This window comes from Eumetopias jubatus, unplaced genomic scaffold, assembly GCF_037043125.1.
Source record: "Eumetopias jubatus isolate StellerSeaLion01/CBP00866 unplaced genomic scaffold, mEumJub1_p1.0 scaffold_1, whole genome shotgun sequence".
In the NCBI taxonomy this organism is placed as follows: domain Eukaryota; kingdom Metazoa; phylum Chordata; class Mammalia; order Carnivora; family Otariidae; genus Eumetopias; species Eumetopias jubatus.
Window position 1 is genome coordinate 73,455,740 of NW_028274807.1, and position 20,910 is coordinate 73,476,649.

Consider the following 20,910-nt stretch of genomic DNA (forward strand, 5'->3'; position numbering starts at 1 on the left):
AAGTTGATGGTGTCAATTCTTTGACTCTCTGACATTTTTTAACGCAGTGGTCGCTGAGGATCAGAACACAGCACTTTCTCGCTGTTGCTTCTGCCTCCTTGGACCAGGTCTCTATCTTCCCTGTTCCAGTGTGACTCAACCCTAGTGTACCATTCATTAGAGAGATGATTCTCTGATTGGGGTTGCTGGTAAATGTTTCATAGCCGGCTCTCTCTGGAAAAACAAGCCCTGCTTATTAATGTTTGCCAACTTTCATGGTGTTAATACTCCCACCATGGCTGGTTTCAAGCTGTCTACCTGCTGTCACTGAGCATGGAGTTGGGAAGAGATATACAGTAGCTTGCCATTATGTAGTATTTGCACCACAGAGATACAAGAGTTGTAAATATCTTAAAGAGCATAGATAATAGCACAATGTAGGAAAATGGTTAGGAAGTGCTGGGTTTTGGGTATTTATTAGCTTTGTTTTTAGCACAATGTATTTAATGGTAGATTTGTATGACTTAAATTTTTATAATGACCGTGTTTAACAACCAGTTCAAAAAGATCCCTGAAAACTTAGCAATTAACTCTCATAAGCTAGTACAAGTAGCATATTGCTGATTCCTTAGATTCATCTCTATGTCCTGCCCTCTTGCTTCTGGATGGAAAGGTTTTAGTTCTGTTATTTTAAGATTACCTATGTCTTTCCCCACTCATTAATGAATGAGCCAGAGAAGGAGAAGCTATGTAGGTAAAATTTTGTAAGATCACCACATGCTTAACACTTGTTACTCCTGGGAACCCACTCTTCTATTGAGCCAGACCAAACCCTGACTTCTCTGCTAGCAGGTAGAAAAGAGATCAGAGATGAATGTAGTAGAGTGAGATGTCCCCCTCAACAAGGGGATACTGATTCGCAAAGGACCGAGGCCAGAAAGCACATGAAGGTGGCCTCCTGGCTAGAGAGGTTTTCACAGCCTTGTCTTTGGTACTCTCACCAACACGGACAGGACCCTGGCTGCACCATCTCCTTGTAAAATCCTGTGTTGCAGTGACAAAATGAATATAGTTGATGTCAGACTTCATCCAGAATGTCATAACTTTTTTGAGCCGCTTTCCTTTTTATTTTCAGGAGACAAACAGCCTTTCAAATTACCAGTTTCTGTTCCAGGATCTGGCCATCACAACTCTTATTGGCATAACAAGTAAGAAAAACTTTCTTTGCTCCCCTCAATATACCTTCCCTCTGCCCCAGAAGGTCCACCAGAAGAGACACCAGTTGTAGCCTCGGGGATGCGGGACTTATTCCCGTTTGTACATACAGAGAGGGAAAGAGGACGTAGGACCCCTACTTTTGAGTGTTGGGTTGAAAGAAAAGTGTTAGCAAAGGAAAATATGGCTAGTTCTTTTGCTGTTTTCCACAAAATATGGGGCTTCCATAATGGTCACTAAACATTTAAGATGAAAAATGAACTTTGAAAATCAGGAATGCTGACTTCAGTATGCTTTCTGTTATAATTACAGTTGAAATGTACCCAGTTTATAGAAGCTGAATGGTTTTTATGTTTCCCAACTTTAAGCCCTAGCTTTTTGGGGTTTTGAATGGAGATTGAAGATAATCTTTCCATCAGGCCACTCCCACTCCCACCTCTGAATTGTCTCCCCAATTTTCCTGCTGTAGGATTTCCCCCCAACCCATCCACTCCCCGTCATCTTTACCATATTCTCTGCTTTCCTCTCTGTTAAATATAAATGCCAACAATTCCATCTGTACTTTTAATCCTACCTCCTACCTTCTCAAGGATTTTGTGTCTGTAATAATCTCTTTCTCCATCATCACCAACTTTTCTCTGATCTGCTGGATCATTCTCATCAGCATATAAATATATTTTCTTATCTTCTACCAGATCTGATATTCAACAAAATCATTAACTACTGACTGAGTGCCGAGTTTGTACTACTTACTGAAATAGGCACCTTGAACATATCGGTGAAAGAAAAAACAAATAAAAATTCCCTTCCTTACATTCTAGTAAAATAGCACCACTATCTACCCAGTTGTTCAAAGACCTGGAGCCATTCTTAGTTTCTCTTTTCATTACCCTTCACATCCCATACCTTTGAAGTTCCGGTTGGCTCTACCTGCAGAAGCTATGCTGCATCTTTCCTCTCCATCCGCAGCTCTGTAGCCCTGGTCACCGAGCAATGTCAGCTCCCTTGTGGATTCCTACAACAACCTTACAACTGATCTTGCTTCCCCTCACCCCCATTTACCTTTCCAAGGGTAGTAAGAATGTTATTTTTAAGAACTAAATTTTATTGTCATCCACTTGCTTCAAATGCTTTGGCCCCTGCCTGCTTCTCCACCTTCACTTCCAACCACATTGCTACTCACTTGTTCCAGGCAGCCCGGTTTTTCAGTCTCTTGAGCACTGCCAAACTTGTGGTCACCACAGTACCTTTGTTTTTGTTATTTCCTTTGCCTAAAACACTCTCCCCTTCAATCTTTATATGGCTTTGAATTTTCTTATTATTCAGATCTCAGCTCAAAAGTCACCACTTCAGGAAGGTCAGTTTAAGTAGTCACCAAGCCAATTATTCTCTATCACACAATTGTGCTTTTTTATTATTTTATTTTATTTTATTGGTTCCCAAGTTTTATTCAAGAACTCATACAAATATTCCAGATAAATGAGTTTTAATCCTCATCTTCCTCCTCTTCCTTGTCCTGGTTAATCTGGAAGTATTGCAATTTGTAATTCTCTTTGCTGTTAGCAACTACACTCAACCAATCACATAGATTATTCTAATTCAATATTTTTTGAAGAGATATTTCAAATGCCTTTTGGAAAAAGTCACCTCAGAAGTTACCATAATCTTGCTCTTGCTCCTCTCAGTGGCTACAACCTCTCCCCTGAGATTCCCAGCTTTTCTATTCATTTTGATTCTCACCTGAAGAAACTGCTCAGAATTGGCAGCATCTCTGATTCTCGCTTCTACAGGATGGGTGCAGTCAAGGGCAAATTTCAAAACTTGCTACTTTTTTTTTTTCGCTTCCCTTTGCCATAAGCTTTTTCACAGGGGCTTGGTGGCAACGGAGGCAGGAAGCACAACTGTGCTCTGTTTTTTTTCGTGTATGGCACGGTCTAAAATTATGATATTTATCTACATTTTTATGTGCATTTTCCTGCCTCCCCTCTCCCGGAGTGTGTGCATTGTGAGAACAGCACCTTGTCTATCTTGACTACTGCTGTGTTCCCAATACTATTGACAGTGCCTAACATATCTGAGGGGCTCGTGAAATACTGGTCAAATCTCTGGAAAGTACACCCTCGGACAGTCCATACTGTTAAGAGAGTTCTCCTTCATTTCAAGGCAAACCTATCTCTGTGTAACTTCCACCCCTCCCAGTTCTGCCATTTGTGGTGGTACAGGGTAGTCTGGGTTTTCTCCCCAGGACGGTCTTTCTTCCAGATTTTTGAAAACACCCCTCATGTCTTTCATGATTGTTCTCTGCTCAGTAGAAAGCATCTCCAGGTTTTCCTCTGTTTTTTGATAAATACTTGATTATTTTTTGTTCTTATGATTATTAATATATATTCATTGTGAAACGAAGATTGAAAACATTGCAAGATATCACAAAGGAAAAAAAAAACACTGTTATTCTACCATTCAGAACTAACCAATTAAAGGGTTTTGATATATACGTGTAAATGAAGAAATTTGAAGTATGTTCTCTATATAGTTGTGCATACATTTTTTTCATTTAACTTTATAAGTACTTTTCTTTAGGTTTTATTTAAATTCAAGTTAGTTAACATATAGTGTATTATTAGTGTCGGAGTAGAGTTCAGTGATTCATCAGTGGCATATAACACCCAGTGCTCATTCTATCCAGTGCCCTCCTTAATGCCCATCACCTAATCACCCCATCCATCCCCCCACCCACCTCCCCTCTCACAACCCCCGGCTTGTTTCCTATAGTTAAGAGTCTCTTATGGTTTGCTTCCCTCTCTGTTTTCATCTTATTTTTCCTTCCTTTCCCCTGTGTTATTTTAACATCATTAAATAGTTTAATTCTTTTTTATTTTGGTGAGATGTATATAACATAAAGTTTGTTGTTTTCAACATTTTTAAGTATCTAGTTCAGGAGCATGAATGACATTCACAGTGTCGCGCAACCCATTACCACTATCTACTTCCCAAATTTTTTATCACCCCAAACAGAAACTGTACCCGTTAAGTAACAGCTCCCCATTGTTCCTCTTCCCAGCCTCTGGCAGGTAAACTCCAGTCTACTTTTGGTCTCTATAAATTTGCTTATTCAAGTTACTTCATATAAATCAAACCATACAATATTTGTTCCTTTGTGTCTGGCTTATATCAATTATCATAGTGTGTTCAAGGTTTACCTATGTTGTAGCATGTCTCAGAATTTCATTCCTTTTTTATGGCTGAGTAATATTCTATTCCATGTGTATACCGCATTTTGTTTATCCATTTATTTGTTGATGGACTTGAGCTGCTTTCACCTTTTGGCTATTGTAAAGAGTGCTGCAATGAACATCTGCATAAAGTATCTGCTTGAATCCCTGTCTCTATTTTGGGTATAGGAATGGAATCGCTGGGTCCTATTGTCATCATATATTTAGCTCTTTGAGAAACACCCAAACTATTTTCCAGAGTGACAACATCATTTTCCACTCTCACAATTGTTGCACGAGGATCTCAATTTCTCCAGTCTCATCCACACTTGTTATTTAACTTAAAAAAATTGTTTTCACATCCTAGTCAGTATGGAATGGTATCTTATTATAGTTTTGAATTTGTTTCCCTAATAACTAATCATATTGAGTATATTTTCATGTACTTACTGGTCATTTGTATGTCTTTTTTTGAGAAATGTTTCTTTAAGTCTTTTGCTCATTTTTTAACTGGATTTTTGTCTTTTGTTGTTGAGCTCTAGAGTTCTTCAGATGTTGTGGCTTTTAAAACCTTCTCAGACACACTATTGCAGAAATTTTCTCCCATTCTATGTTGTTTTTTCCTTTTCTTGACAATGTCCTTTGATGTACAAAAGCTTCTAATTATGATTAAGTCCAATGTATCTATATGTTTCTTTTATAGCTCATGCTTTAGGTGTCATATCTAAGAATCCATTGTCAAATCTAGGGTTGCATAGATTTACCATGTGTTTTCTAAAAAGAATTTTATGGTTTTTGGCTATTATACTTAAGTATAATAGTCATTGATTTGTGTGTGTGTGTGTGTTAATTTCTCTATATGGTGTGAAGTTGGGGTCCAATTTCATTTATTTGGCATGTGGGAATCTAGTTGTCCCAGCCCCATTTGTTAAAAAGACTCTTCTTTCCGCCATTGGATAGCCTTAACACTCATAATGAAAATAACTGGCCATGGATGTATGGGTTTATTTCTGGACCCTCAATTCTCTTCCACTGGTCTATATGCCATTACCTTATGCTATTACCACAGTGTTCTGATTACTTTTTTTATAGTAAGTTTGAAATTGGGAAGTGTTGAGTCCTCCAACATTGTTCTTTTTCAAAATTGTTTTGACCATTCAGGGCCCCCTTTAATTCCACATGAATTTGAAGATCAAATTTAATATTCTGAAAAAAAGTCATTTGAATTTTGATGGAGACTGTGTTGAATCTATAGATCACCTTGGATAATATTGAAATCTTAACAGTATTAAGTCTTCCAATCGATGAACATCTGATGTATTTCCTTTTGTTTATGTTTTGCTTAATTTATTTCAGCAAAGTTTTGTGATTTTTGGTGTTCAACTCTTTCTCCTCTTTGGCTAAACTTATTCCTAGATATTTTATTGTTTTGAATGCTTTTGAAAATGGAATTGTTCTCTTAATTTCTTTTTAAAATTGTTTATTGCCAAGGTATAGAAACACAACTGATTTTTATGCATTGATCTTGTATCCTGCAATGTAGCTGAATGTGTTTATTAACTCTAGTAGCTTGCTTTTTTCCCTTCCTCCTTTCTTTCTTTCGACAGCCTAAGTAGGAGTTTATTTTTTTTAAGTAAGCTCTATGCTCAGTGTGGGGTTCAAACTCATGATTCCGAGATCAAGACTACATGCTCTCCCCACTGAGCCAGCCAGGTGCCCCTCTAGTCATTTTCTTGTGTATTCTTTAGGATTCCCGATATACAGGATTATGTTGCTTGTGAATAGAGGTGGTTTTACTTCTTCCTTCCAATTTGGATGACTTTAATTCTTTTCCTTTTCTAATTGCTCTGGATAGAACTTTCAGTGCAATGTTGAATAGCAGTCATGAAATGGGCATTCTTGTCTTGTTCCTATCTTAGAGGGAAAGCTCTCAGCCTTTCACCCTTGGATATGATGCTAGCTCTGACATAACTTGTAATCATGGGCATTTCATGTAGCATCCTAAATTAATAATAATCTACTTTGAATTGATACCTTAACTTTAATAGCATGCAGAACACTGCTACTTCACAACTCTGTCTCCTCCTTTTATATTGTTGTTGCCACAAATTACATCTTTATCCATTGTGTGCCCAACAACATAGATATATAATTATTTTTTATGTGTTGTCTTTTAAACCAGGTAGGAATAAAAAGTGGAATTAAAAGCCAAAAATAAAATAATACAGTCTTTTATATTTGCTCAAATAGTTACTTCTACTGGACAAAATGAAGTGTCAATGAAGAAGTAGAAATTGTAAAAAAGGATTCTTTAAAAAGACTTTCTTTTGGCTCTTTTTCATATTTTCTGTTTCTTTGTTGACATTTTCATTTTGTTCAAGCATTGCTTCCTGATTTCTTTAAGCATATTTTAAACAGTTGTTTTAAAGTCTTTGTCTAATACGTCCAATGCCCAGGCTTCCTCAGAGATGATTTCTGTCCATTTATTTTGTTCCATTGAATATTATAGTGTGATAACTCTGGAAATCAGATTTACCCCCTTGCCTAGGGCTTGGTGGTTTTTGTTTTGCTATTTTTTGAAGACTATCAGAGTCCATTTGTTTAGTGACTTCCCCAAACTATTTTTGCAGACTGTATCAGTTATTAGGTGTGGTCAATGAAATCTCTGTTCCTTTGGATTTTGCTCAGGCAGTGTTTTGATTGAGATTTTTCTCGACCTCCATGAGTTTAAAACCATGAACAAAGAAGAACCTTTGCAGACTTATTCTGTGCTCGGGCACTTCAACACTTAGCCAGGCTTGCACTGAGTACGAAGATCATCCAGAGCTGAAAACTGAGGGGCTGTTCTGATCTTTTCTGAGCATGTATCTTACCTTAGGGGTGTGCATGGCTTCCTATAGTCCCCAGTATACACAGGTGCTTTTGAATGCTGTAATTTCCCAAAGAAACTTTCTTTAGCTTTTCTTTATTTTGGCTGTTATTTTATGTCTCAACTGTAATCTTTTGCCCCAGGTGATTGTGGGTAGTTGGTTAGGCTTACAATGTTTTCAAGCAGTGTATGTTGCTGTCCTGAGTTAAATTTTGCATTAGGTGAGAGAGATGAGCACCTTGCACCAGTCCTTCAGGTAACCCTCAACAGATTAGAACAGACCTACACAATGATTTGTGATAAAGTCTGCTCTTTTCCTCCTGTGACCAGACAGCAGAGTCCTCTCTGGTGTGTGTGTGTGTCAACAACACAACTTTGAGGTTGCCACTGAGCTGAAGAAGGGTGTGGCAAGGGCAAGTAAAAATGACACAGAACCTTCCTACCATTTTTAAGCTGCCTTTTTTTTTTTTGATTTAGCATATGTTTGATTGCTATAAACCTTTGTTTTTCAGAGTTATGATGAAGTTAGTTTTGACAGTTTCTGCTTGTTTTTTGATGTTTCTGTGGAAGGATGGGAACTTGGAGCTGCTTACTCTGCCATTTTTCTGACGTCACTCCTCATTTTGTCGTTGAATATTTTAAAGCATTACTTCTAAGTGACTGTATGTTGTTTCATTATCTAGATGTACCATAATTTACTGTACATGATGCAGTAATGAACATCTTTCTATATCTCTGAATTTTTTAGCTCAGGTAAATTTCCAGGAATGACCATGTCAAATGTTATGAACAATTTTCAATCTTTTCATATTTACTGTCAAATTGCCTGGCAGAAGGTTTGTGTCAATGTACATTCCCATAAGCTGTGTACGAGAGTATGCATTTCATCATGTCCTCACCTCTAATTTGATGGCCTTTTCTCGTTTAATAGGCAAAAATAAAAATGTCTCATGATTGTTCTGTCTGCTCTCTTAGGAATTTCTCATATGACTTGAGTTGGAGTCCATTTGTTATTTTGTTCCCTCAAAAAAATGATGTACTTCAGTTTGTCAGTTTGCTTGGATATGTGGGCCCAAGAAGTTACACTGTTCTTCTGATGAAGAATAGAACATTTTCCTGCTCTCACAAATATAAAACTCGAATTTATTTTGTAGTGAACTTGAATGGTGCCTACCCCAAGCTGGTGCCTTTCAGGCCTGCAGGACGGCTGATCTCCCCACCTCTGCTGCTCTCTGTGATTTTCAACATTCTTCTCAGCCTGGCTATGCACATTGTGGGCTTCATTCTGGTTCAGAGGCAGCCTTGGTATTCCATGGAGATGCACAGGTACTACTATCAAAGCCCCGATTCCAGCATCTCACATTCCAATTTCTATCAAATATCATCTGGCCCTTATGACAGGAAACAAATGGTTCTTCATTCTTCTAGAAGCATTGGCTTCTTTAAGTCCCTTGGGAAAATTTCCAGTGATTTTCTCTTCCCTGTAGCACAGTTTGAGGATATCATTCTTTGGCACTTACCTTGGCCTGTCTTGTGTCATAATGATCTATGACCATCTTTTATATCTAGGGTGACCATACATTATAGTTTGCCCAGTCAGCCCCACTTTAAGCCTGATATAACAATGAACTTATGTGTAATTAATTAATTAGTTACTGAAGTATAATTGGCATACAATGTTATATTAGTTTCAGGTGTACAAGCTATCGATTTGGCAATTCTGTACATCATTCAGTGCTTACCATGATAAGTGGTAACCGTCTGTCACCATATGTTACTATGATATTAGTGATTATATTCCCTATGCTGTACTTTGCGTCCCTGTGACTTATTCAGTTGTAACTGGAAGTTTGTACATCTTAATCCCCTTTATCGACTTTCCCCATCCCCCTCACTCATGTCTCCTCTGGCAACTACCAGTTTTTCTGATGATATTTGTCTTTTCCTTTCACATTCAAATCTGTGCTTATTGTATGACAAATTATATGGTCACCCTATTTATAAATGTTTAGAGATCTTAAGCGATGAGAGGGAAGAATTATGGCTTACTCACGTCTTTCCCACATAGCCAAAATACACATGATGGGTGTCCGATTTATTGAATATATAACTTGCTTATCTAGCTATCCTCTATCTATCTATCTATCTATCTATCTATCATCTATTATCTATTTATCATCTATCTATCTTTTATCTATCCATCTATCCAAAATATAGATCTATCTGTGCTGGTTTCCTTCTCCTTACTTTTCAGTATATTCTTTGCCAAAGTATAAGTAATTACACGGAGGGCATGGAGTCCTGTAGATACAAATGTTCCATAAAGACCAGTCATCTTACTTCATTACCTTTTTGTTTCCTTTTTAGTGTCTGCACACTGCAAAATGAAAGCATCTCAAAGTTAATCATTTCTCCAACTGCTCCAGAAAAAATTGGAAGTAATGGTGCCTTCACAAGCTTTGAGAACACTACCATATGGTTCTTGGGAACAATCAACTGTATCATTGTGGCTCTTATTTTCTCTAAAGGAAAACCATTTAGGCAGCCCATCTATACAAACTGTGAGTAGCATTGTACCAGATCAGAAGTGAGAGGTCACCAGAGGGAACAGATATCCCTAGGTCACTCAGGGAGCAGCTGCAGAGTTGATACTTATCTTGGGTTTGCTGACTTCTACTCTAGGGCTCTCTAAAACACATTGTGCAGCCTCATTCTTTGCTCCTTCCCTCAAAACTGCATTAAATTCTAGGGTTTCTTTCTCTACTCTTTCCTTCACCAGAAGTTTGTATCTAGCTCTCTTTTCATGGCATCACTCCAAATAGGGATGGCTCATTTATTTCCTTACTTGTCAGTACGTGTCAGAGTTCATCCAGGAGGAGGTGGAGAGAAGTGTCACAGCACTCAGTTGGAACATATCTCCTGCCATTAAGACAATGGTTAAGATGGCATTGTGTGGTTGGCAGGCTGGGTGTGGGTCCCTCCTGAAGGAACCTGGCCATAGTGATTGTGGAGGTTCTTGGCCAAAGTACCTGCCACCACCTTACATTCTGGGCTGGGGTGGGAGTGTGTTAGAAGTGGGTGACCTGATTAGCCCTTGGAACATTTATTTGTATGCCCCACCACTGCCTCTCTAATTGGGAAAATTTAGAAGCACAAGTTGAAGAATCAATATCCTCATAAGAATTTGTTTGTTCAGAGAAAATTATTTTGCCCTTCTCCTTCTTAGGATGAGAAAGCAGTCAGATGCTGACCTGTACATGACTGAATTTAAACATTTGATTATTTACAGCCCTCCTTTTTTTCCAGAAAAGGATTTGAGGCAGGTGTTTTGCATTAAAGAAACTCAGATACTTAAATGTCTTCAAGGCATTTTTTTGAAAATATATTATGTCAATGTTGCTCTCTCTATATTTCTTACTTTTATTAATTGAAGCTCACAACATGCATGTGAAAATTTCCACTCGCCTCAAGGACAGGCATAGAAATTGTGGAGGTGAGACCCATTGCATAGAAATGAGTACTTTCCATTTATTGTGCTGTGTTTGGATGTAGGAATCAAGTAAATTTAGTCAGTGTTAATCTAGACTATGTCTATCAATAGATGTGACACTCTATACTCTGATTTCTCTAAATGACAGCTTGTGTTCCTATTTCCTCAGATATATTCGTCCTTGTGCTGGTCATACAGCTGAGTGTGTGTCTCTTCATCTTATTTGCTGATATTCCAGAACTATATAGGCGTTTGGACGTAAGTCTTATCTCTGGGATATGATGATGATGGTTTGTAGTTATATTACATCCTGACTTCAAGAAGCAGGTCACAATTGCAGTTGACACAGATTCTTGACACTGATTATTCTTTTTGAATAGTAGAGTTGAAAAGAATACTGGCTTTATTCATATTTTCTATTTAAGCTGGCCAGGAAATAAGATTCAATCTAGTCTTGATTTCCAAGTATTTCAGAAACACTGAGCATTTTTCTTTTAAAAGATCCCTGTAAGAATAGAAAAATCTATTTATATATATTCTCTTTCAAGTGTGAGAGATTTTTTCCTAAATGCTTCTGTTTTGAAGCTGTTGAAAACAGTTTGCCTATAACACTCATCTCGTTAATTCTCAAACCTGTATTTACATCTTTTTAAAAAAAACTCTTTAAAAATGTGTTTGTCTATAGGTTCATATTTAATGTCTGCAAAACTTGCTTGCAAAGAGCCATAACTTACCTCATGAATTGTCTTATATTGTGTAATTTTGGACAAATTTCAAGCTAAGAGACAATTTTTACATATCTGAGCAAGGGAAAATATATATTTCTATTCCTTTAGCCTATACTTTCGAATTAGAAGTTCATTATTACCAAATGTCCTTTAGACCAATAAGTAGAGTAGAGAAGAGATGGTAAAAGGAAATGAGCTTTTTTACTTAGTGCTGCGTGAGCCTGCCTGGCCGCCTCTCCATCTCAAAGACAGGTTTCACGAAGGTCAAGATCCTATCTTGTTCATTCTCATATTACCAGTGCCTAACATAGCCCATGGCACATAATGGCAGTAAATGACTGACTGACTGTTGTAGATTAGGTTCTTGCATGGAGATGAGCACTAGGAGCTCACAGTTCATCGTGAACCAGCAAAACCTTCACAAACCCTTCTTGACATGTGACATACAAACTAATGTTTACATTTGGTTTTCATTTTGATAATTGTGTCACTGTGGCTAACACTGTAATTGCCACTATTGTTAAATATTTCCGTGAATTAGAGTGAGTCCTCATGAAGATAGTCTTTTCCCACTAGTCTTCCAAGTGAGTTAAAACTTCTTAATCCTGCAGAAATTAGGGTTAAGACATGTTAGGTTCAGTCACACTCTTTAAAAGCAAAGACTCTTACGGAGAGGCTGATATCTCCGGTACAAGAAAATAGGGATTCTGTTTAGTTTAGGGGGAACCTGTGTGAGGTCATTGCCAACATGACTGCAAAGGAGTCTGCAGAGAATTATTGCTCATCTTAAAAATAATAATTTTTTTTTCTTATTACACAAAATTGTGGGTACATTTTATAAAGTGAATATGCAGGCAAAGAAAATTGTAACATTATTTACTATATCCTTCTGTCTTTGAAACTTCATATATTATAAATGTGCATTGACTGATTTATGAAGTTTATTTTAAATGGAGTCCTGCTGTTTTATAGCTAGTTATTCCTCATTTTTTTAAGAAGTTGCTTGAATTTTTTAAATAGAGAACACATCCACACAGTTTAAAATTCAAAAGCTAGAAACCCTATAGCCTCACATCCTTTTCCCGCAGCTGCCAGGTCCCCTCTCTGGAGGCAACTGATGACACCACTTTATTTTATATGCTTTCAGGCATATTTTATACATATGCATACACAGATATATATCATTTTTACACAAATAGTAGCAGACTATTACATTTGTCCAGGTCTTCTGAGCTGGAGATGGCAAGGTGAGATGAGATGTGTAAGCAAGCTTTGGAGGAACTGCCTGTAGGGGAAAGAACATTAGGAAGCCAGAAAAGGAGCGGGAGGGTCCCACACTATGATGTGGGTCTGACCCCCATGAAGGCAGGAGGGAGGTAAGGAGGGCCAGATGAGCAGGGGTTCAGACTGCAGTGCAGGTCTTTTTTTTTTTTTTTAAGATTTCACTTATTCATTTGAGAGGGAGTGAATGGGGGGCGGGGAGAGCACAAGGCCAGTGGGGAGGGGAAGAGGCAGAGGGAGAAGCACGCTCCCCGCCGAGCAAGGAGCCCGATGCGGGGCTCGATCCCAGGGCCCCAGGATCATGACCTGAGCCGAAGGCAGACACTTAACCAACTGAGCCACCCAGGTGCCCCGGCTGCAGTGCAATTCTAAGAAAGCCCAAACACAGTTGCCCATCAGAGGTGTCTAATGTCTCACAAGAATGAGAGCAGTGAGAAGGCCTGCCATCCTTAGTTATTAACTATGAGCAACCCATGGGAAGTGTGGCCTCAGGGTGGACATGGTGGGAGATTCCGAGTGTAGCGCTGGAGCGTCTGCCGCTTATTCTCCCAGTAGGACACCTGCATGGAGCGTGTTCATGGCTGCCCCAACCACGTACATGATCCCTCACCTTGTTCTTTCATGAGACGGTGTATTTTGGTAATTGTTCCATAGCAGTACATAAAGCTTCCTCATTCCTTTTTTATGCTAATATAATTATTTCAATATATATATGTACCATAATTTGTATGTAGTCCCCTACTGATAGACATTTAAGTTGCTTCCTATGTTTGCTATTACAAACAAAGCTGCAATGAAATAACCTTATACATATATCATTTCAGGCACGTACAAATATGTCTCTAGGATAAATTCCCAGAAATGATTTTGAACTTTTAATTTTAATAGCATTGCCCTCCACAGAGTTGTACCAGTTTTTAATCCCCCGGTGTAGAAGGCAGTGTATGAGGCAGTGCCGGGTCCAGCAGTGTGCATTTGGCTTCATTTCATCCATCCATCCATCCATCCATCCATCCATCCATCCATCCATCCCTTCATTTATCCAGCCAGCCATCCATTCAGTATACATATCTATTATATATATCATGTACCTGGGGAGGGATTGGGAAAAATGCAGAGAAACTGGGAAGAAAAGGCGTGAAGTGCCAGCTTGAGTTCAGCCCTGCTTGCTCCATTGGTGAGTACCCTCATCATGGCACTGTCTGTGCAGCTGGGTACACACAGTCCTGAGCGTGAAGCCCTGACTTGAGGCTCAAAAGCAGGGCTCAGCTGAGGGGAGATGTGGCACCAGAGAGTAGAGGGCAACACTGCCCATTTTGGAGGTTTGACACACGTACCCTCAGAGCCTTCTGGGAATAGGGCCACATTCCTGTATTCCCTCGCAAAAGCAAACAATGGAAGCAAACAAAAAACACTTACCAAATTTATCAAATTTTGATCAAATTTATTTTAGGACATTTAGAAATTACAGGGGAACCAAAAAATGAAGAAGAAAGAAAGATAAGAGAAAATAAAGCAACAATCATAGTTTACAAGTCATTGGAATCATTGGGTATAATCCTTCCACATTGTTTGATACATGCATAAAAATATGTCTTATATGTATTATGTATGTATGTGTATCTAATATGTACATATATAACGTACACATAATGCATGTCTATTACATCCATGATCTATAACTTATGGAAATGTACACCATGAACATGTGAACATTTTTCTGGTGTTTATTTGTCTTCAAACTAACAGTGATTCTCCATCTCCCACCAGCTGCTCTGCACTCCTATTCTGTGGAGGGTCTACATCATCATTATGCTCAGTTCCAATTTCATTGTGTCCCTTGTTGTGGAGGTAAGTGCCCTGGGGCTGCTGATCATTTGGGGCAGAGATGGGCAGGGCATTCTTTGGGAGTCTGAAAGAAGGAACAGCTTAATTGATAAGACTCAGCAGTGCAAGGGGTTCCATTCCTCAGCCACATAAGCAATGGTGCTTTCCCCTGGTGAATTCCAAACAAGGTGTTAGTTTTCCTGCCTGCAGAGTGGACCTGGAGAGAAGGGAATTATGATGTCTAAAGTCCTGTTCATTTCTAAAATCCACAAATAGAGAACCAACTCAATTCATTTTTGAAATTAAATATGATTCACATACTATAAAATCCACCTTCTTAAAGTATGCAGTTCAGTGGTTTTTAGTATATTCACTGAGTTGCGCAACCATCACCACTAATTCCAGAACATTCTCATCACCCCAGAAGAAATCCTGTACCCATTAGCAGTCATTCCTCATTTCCCCTTTCCCTTCCTTCACACCTTGGTAAACACTAATTTACTTTCTGTCCCTATGGATTTGCCTATTCTGGACATTTCACATAAAGGGAATCACATAATATCTGGCCTTTTGTGTCTGGCTTCTTTCACTTATTACTTTTTTTTTACAGATGGGAAATAAGATTCATAGTGAGCTTTTCCTGGCTTTTATTCTTCATCTCCCAGTTGCTCCATTTCTTCAGTAAAATGTGTCTGTGCCCCCTCTTTCTTTGGCTATGGTTCAGTCTCTCCTCCTTCAGTGCTATTAGACAAACTCTCCACTCTTCAAAGCCTACTGAAGAACAGGGGGCATCCCTAGAAAAGGCATCTGTGTCAAAGGGTAGGTGAGCATCAGGATTCAGTCTGTCCCCCATTCCTACTTCTGGTTGCAAACCCAGCCTTGTTCCAGTGAGAGGGGGGATTTGTGGTAGGTGGAGAGTACCTGGAACTTGACTTCCCTGCAGAACCTTCCATATTAGGCAGGGTAAAAACTGATAGTTTTTCTAGGGCATTTGTTTGCTAGGGCATACATAGGCTACTTTGCTAGGGCATAGAATTAAGGTACTGGAGCCTCTCTCTGTATGCAAAACCAGGGCCTCTCAAACTTGAATGGGCATCAGAGTCACCTGGAGGATTTGTTAAAACACAGGTTGTCCAGGCCTTCCCCTAGCATTTCTGATTCAATAGGTCTAGAATAGGTGCAAGTTTTTATTTCTAATAGGTTGTCAGTTGATTCTGATACTGCTGGTTGAGAAACTACATTGAGAAGTACCATGCTAACCCATATGGGTCTCCAAAGCCACCAAATTAATAAAAGAGCATCACATGAGTGTCCTCATACCTAGATGCAGAAAGGTGAGCTTTGTCCTTTAAGGGATAATCATGTATGTGCCTTGTCCCTGGCAGCAATCACATTATTTCCTCTGTAGTACATCTGCCCTCATGTCTGCATTTTGAAGTGCTATTCCATCCTCTATGGCACATCTGTAGTACTCTCCTCTTCATGAATCTTTCCCAAAGCCTGGATAGGTTAGGCAAGTAACAGTGGCTTAAACAGTAAAAATAGTTATTTCTTCACTTAAGAAGATAGGAGGTAAGTGGTTTCAGGGCTGGTTTAGTAACTCAGTGGTGTCATTGGGGATCATCCATCTTTCACTTTTCAGTCTCTCCATCTTTAGATATTGGCCTTTCACGTTTGTGTGTATTACTTATGTGTCCAGATCACGTCCATGTCGCTGGGCATTATCTCTGTTTTAATGCAGCAAGAAAATGGAAGGAGAGGCACCAGCAAGCGTTTTCCCCTCAAGTAGGACCCTTTTATGAGGAAACAAAATAATTTCGTACAGCCACCCTCCAGACTCTCTCTTATGCCTCATTGGTTAGAACTGTGTCTTATTGTCATCCTGAGTAGGAAGGGATTCTGGGAAAGTAGAACTATGCCAAAAGATTAGACAGATTGGCTTAGACTGTGTTTTTTCCTTTTAGGTAGGCAGTAAAAAGTTGGGAAGAATGTGCTGAGCAACAAAGTAGGAGGACTTCTCCAGCCCTCTCCCTAGCATTTCTGTTTCAATAGGTCTGGTGACAGGGGACAGGTAACTGAGCAATGAAGTTTGCCATAATCCCCTAGAAGGAAGCCATTCAACTGCCACTATATTTGCAGTTAAGAGCATAGGCCAGAAATAGTCTACCTGGGTTTGAATCCTGGCTCTACCCTTTCTTGCTGCCTGACTTTGGGCAACACTTGCTATTCCACTCCTCTGTGTCTCTGTTTCTTCATCTGAAAAATAGTGATAATAAAGGTACCTTATCTCATCGGGTTACTGTGAGCATGAAATGTGAACTCAGAAAAGCACATAGCAAATATTTGATAAATATAAACTATTATTATTGTATTATCTCTTGTGGTACTTAGTATTTCTGACTTTAAATCTATCAATCATTCAGGCTTTCATTTGTTCATTTGCTCTTTCCACAAGCATTTGTTGACCATGTGCCATGTCCTAGGGCACAATGTGAGATGGATTCTGATGACCTTCTCCATTGCTCACAGTTTAGAGTAAGCAAGAGGAAAAATGCTACAGTTATTTGTGTATAGGTTGTGTATGGATATAAACTGTGCTGGCAAGAACTCATCTCAGTACCTACAGTATCTAAGACCCTGCTTTATTCTAATAGAAGCTGGGTAAAGTTTTGTTCGGTTATGAAATGTAAGAAGTGATGCTGCTCGCTTGCAGCAGATGGAGAGGGTAATTTGATACTCATGAAAGATTAAGTTTCTCCTCTGTTTCTTGTGTTGAGTGAGAAATGGAGACAGGCGTGGATGTTTAGTGTGGGTTCCCAGCAGCTTTTGCACTGAGAAATAACACTGTAAGGTCCCAGCTCTCGCCTCCAGGCTCTTCCACTGCTGTCTCCAGTTATTTGAAGTTACCCTTCTGCTGTCAGGGGGCACTCAGGAACAAACCAAAGCCATTTGAGTCTGTGGGGAAGGCAGTTGTAATGGAGAATTATGGACACTTAATTTCTTGCCTTATGAAGTGAGCCTAGCAGAGCAGGTAAAGACGTTAGACGGTCATGGATGCAGCAAGATGTTTTTCTCAGGTAGTTGTAGGGATGTCTGACAGCAGATGCTAAAGATTCCTGGGATGGGCATGCTAACTCCATACTCCCTGGATAGTCTGTGACAGAGATGGTCCAGAGAGGTTTTGGGGGACAGGCATGAGGGATGGCTGGCCTCCTTTTGTATAGTCCTGAATATTGCCTGGTCCACTAAGAGGTCTAACCCTACCCCTAATCTTAGAACAGCCCAGCAAACAGTTTTGAATGGAACCTATCCTCACTTTGCTTCCTCATGATGTAACCTCCAGCTGAAAGGCAGAGGAGCTAATGTGGGTAGCTTTAATTCTCCTCCCCCCTTTTTTTATTACTTATGTGTTTGTATATATATGCCATATATATGAATTATTTTAGTAGCCAATCTGAAGAGCTTGTGTGGTGAAGTTCTGTTTTTTTAAGAAATGGTATTTCATAAAGGGGTGAAACAAAAAAGTTTCTAGTTCTACATTTAATTTGCAATGTAGAGTGACAGGACAGATCACTTCTTGGTGCTTTTAGTTTCCCTTTCCAGAGCAGCAGAGGGATACAGGTATCAGAATTCTACATAATTCTAGAATTATGAAAACACTCTGCATGGCATATAACACTAAAGTCTGTGTGTGTCTGTGTTTTGCTTTGCTTCGTTTGTTTTGTTTAAAACCTGCTAAGATTTCCCAGAGGTAAGTTAAATTTTAAGACCTTTAATTGGATACTATGATCCTGCCTTATTCCAGCTCTAAGGAGAACTACTGTTCTCTTGTTAATTGGGAAGGACCAAAAAACCTTGGTATGGGAAAGTAGAATCACAAATCTGGCTAGGTAAGCCCTGAGGTTTGCAAGATACTCGAGGTGGCTGTGTGGGTGTTTAACAGCCTGTTAGCAGATGATCCATTTTTAGAGAACAATTCAGACTAGCTGTACCCATTATTTCCATGGGCAATGGGACTCAAATGGCAAAGATGGGTGAATTTTAGGAAAACTGCTACTCTGGCAAAGTTCCTTGTAAAATCCCATAGAATTGACTCTTCCAATTTAGCAAAGATACCACTGACAAACACCAAAATAAATTTTAATTCTGTGGGACAGCAGGATTTTCATATTTTTCTTTTTGTTTCTTTCATGATAACTTCTAAGATGGTTAGCTTTTATGGCTAAATATGATAAAAATGAAAAATTAAAAAATAACCTCTCATGCATTCTGTGTTGTAAGTTATAATTTGGGCTCTATTTGAAGCTCAGTCTAATTCACGAAATAAAATGGCAGTCTAAAATGTTTCCAAAGAGACATATCTTTTGTAATTTTAAAAAAATGCATTGCAATGAAATATTTGTAGGTGAAGGTCAGAGGTCACAGTCAACATAGTACATAACCACTTGTTAAATAGTTCAGAAGGGTGGTAAAGGGAGGCACTTATACCATGCCACGTCCTGCATTGTAAGGAGAGTTACATAATCTTTATGACAAACCTAACAGGAAGGAATTATTATTTCTGTTCACTGAGGCTCAGAGAAGGTAATTAATTTGCCCATAGTAGGTGTCAGAGCTGGAACTTGAATCCACATCTGTCCAAGTCCAAGACTGGTGCATATTTCAACTTTACTGACCTATGTTCATAACTATGCATTTAAGTGCCAGGGCATACCAAAGCCACATCATGCCTTTGGCACATCTTTCTATAGCGTAATTCCATTTGGTGGTAAATAATTTTAAATATCATTTTGTATTAAATCAAATATGGGTGTGGCATGGAGTGATCTGCAGAATTTGAATGATTTTAAATTTAATTTATATACAAGATACAGAAGAAATTTCATCCTCCAGGCAGACTACTTCAAGCTGTTTCCAGACTCTTGAAACTATGTTCCTCTCTCTTCTCCCAGAAGAGTTCCTTAAGTGGAAGAGTTTGAGAGGCTGAGACCTAACCCAGGAAACCACATTGGAATTGTTTGTCCAAGTCTCACGTTTTTTGTCAAGCTGGATCTAAGCAGCCAATGTGGTGGTTCCTTCTTAGGGTCTATGGAGGGCCATAGCCTGGAAATATTTTACCTCTGGTTGTAAAGGGTAACTGTTTTTTTTTACAGGAGGCCATCATTGAAAATCGAGCCCTGTGGATGACATTCAAAAGGTGTTTTGGCTATCAATCAAAAAGTCAGTATCGGATATGGCAGAGGGCCTTGGCAAATGACCCTAGTTGGCCGCTGCTAAACCAAACATCCTTCTCTGACATGCCAGGGTGTGGAAGGGGAGTGTCTTACAGCAATCCGGTGTTTGAGAGCAATGAAGAACAACTCTGAAGCCAGTGTGATATTCAAGTTGACAAAACATAGAAATGATGACAAAAGAGACCAGTTTCAGTGATTTTCAAGCAATGAGACTCTTCTAAAATCAGCTGGAGTTTTTGGAATCAAAAACCTATCCAATCATGGTGGTAAATTAAAATCTACATGATAAAATACTTTCTACAGAGAACACTGCCCCAGAAGAGTGTTTTCCTCTTGGCTTCTGAGAATATTGAGGGTGTTAGTGAATCAAGAATGGGCCAAGGATGGCAATTGGCCAAGAGATTGGGAGGCTAATGGACAAGGAGAATATATAATCTTTCTTCTTAGATAACATATTTTTTAAATGAGTTGAGAGAAAATAGTACTATGTGTAGTCATAGAATTGTAACATGTGAAAGATCACTTTTCAATTCGTATTTTATTGGTGGAAAAACAAATGCATGGGAGCCATCACACCAGTTTTCACTGTCCGGTTCCTTTGTAGTACTTTCAGAGTTGAGACAATTCCTTCTGCCTCTGGCCTTCCCCTGTGTATTAGTAAGGATGGGCTGAGCTGATGCTGCAATAACAAACAACTCCCTTGTCTCAGTGGCTTAACACATAAGAACTTCTTTTGTGGTCCAGGTGACTCTGTAGGCTCGCCTTCCTCACAGTGCTGGCTGCTTCAATCTTTTGGCCCCACTGACTGAAAACAAGGACTTCATGTTCACTGTGATGGGAAAGGAAGAGTCTGGAGCTCACACAAAAGCTTTCCACTGCCTCACTCCAGAAGTGGATGCATCTCTTCCACTACTCATATCTCATTTATCAGGGATTTGGCAAAGAAGCTGGGAAGTACAGTCACCTGTATTTAGGGCTGGTTTCATGGATGTATGACCTGTGCAGTCACCTAGGGCCCCATGCTTAGAAGGGGCACACCCTTATTTTAATGCTTTGCTGTTGCCATCTTGAAATT

At 39.1% G+C, this 20,910-nt stretch overlaps 1 protein-coding gene and 1 pseudogene across 2 annotated transcripts in view; one reads left to right on the top strand and one right to left on the bottom strand.

Annotated features, from left to right (window-relative positions):
- ATP13A4 (ATPase 13A4) overlaps positions 1–20,446 on the top strand; it is a 114,885-nt gene extending 94,439 nt beyond the window's left edge. For both annotated transcript variants that reach the window (XM_028101057.2, XM_088025041.1), the window contains exons 25-30: positions 1,115–1,187; positions 8,430–8,601; positions 9,643–9,836; positions 10,935–11,023; positions 14,545–14,625; positions 19,755–20,446. In XM_028101057.2, coding sequence (XP_027956858.1) covers positions 1,115–1,187; positions 8,430–8,601; positions 9,643–9,836; positions 10,935–11,023; positions 14,545–14,625; positions 19,755–19,967 — 822 coding nt within the window. In that variant the 3' untranslated portion in view covers positions 19,968–20,446. The remainder of the gene's footprint in view (positions 1–1,114; positions 1,188–8,429; positions 8,602–9,642; positions 9,837–10,934; positions 11,024–14,544; positions 14,626–19,754) is intronic.
- Positions 2,681–4,240, bottom strand: LOC114207067 (large ribosomal subunit protein eL22-like; annotated as a pseudogene).
- Positions 20,447–20,910: the final 464 nt, after the last annotated feature.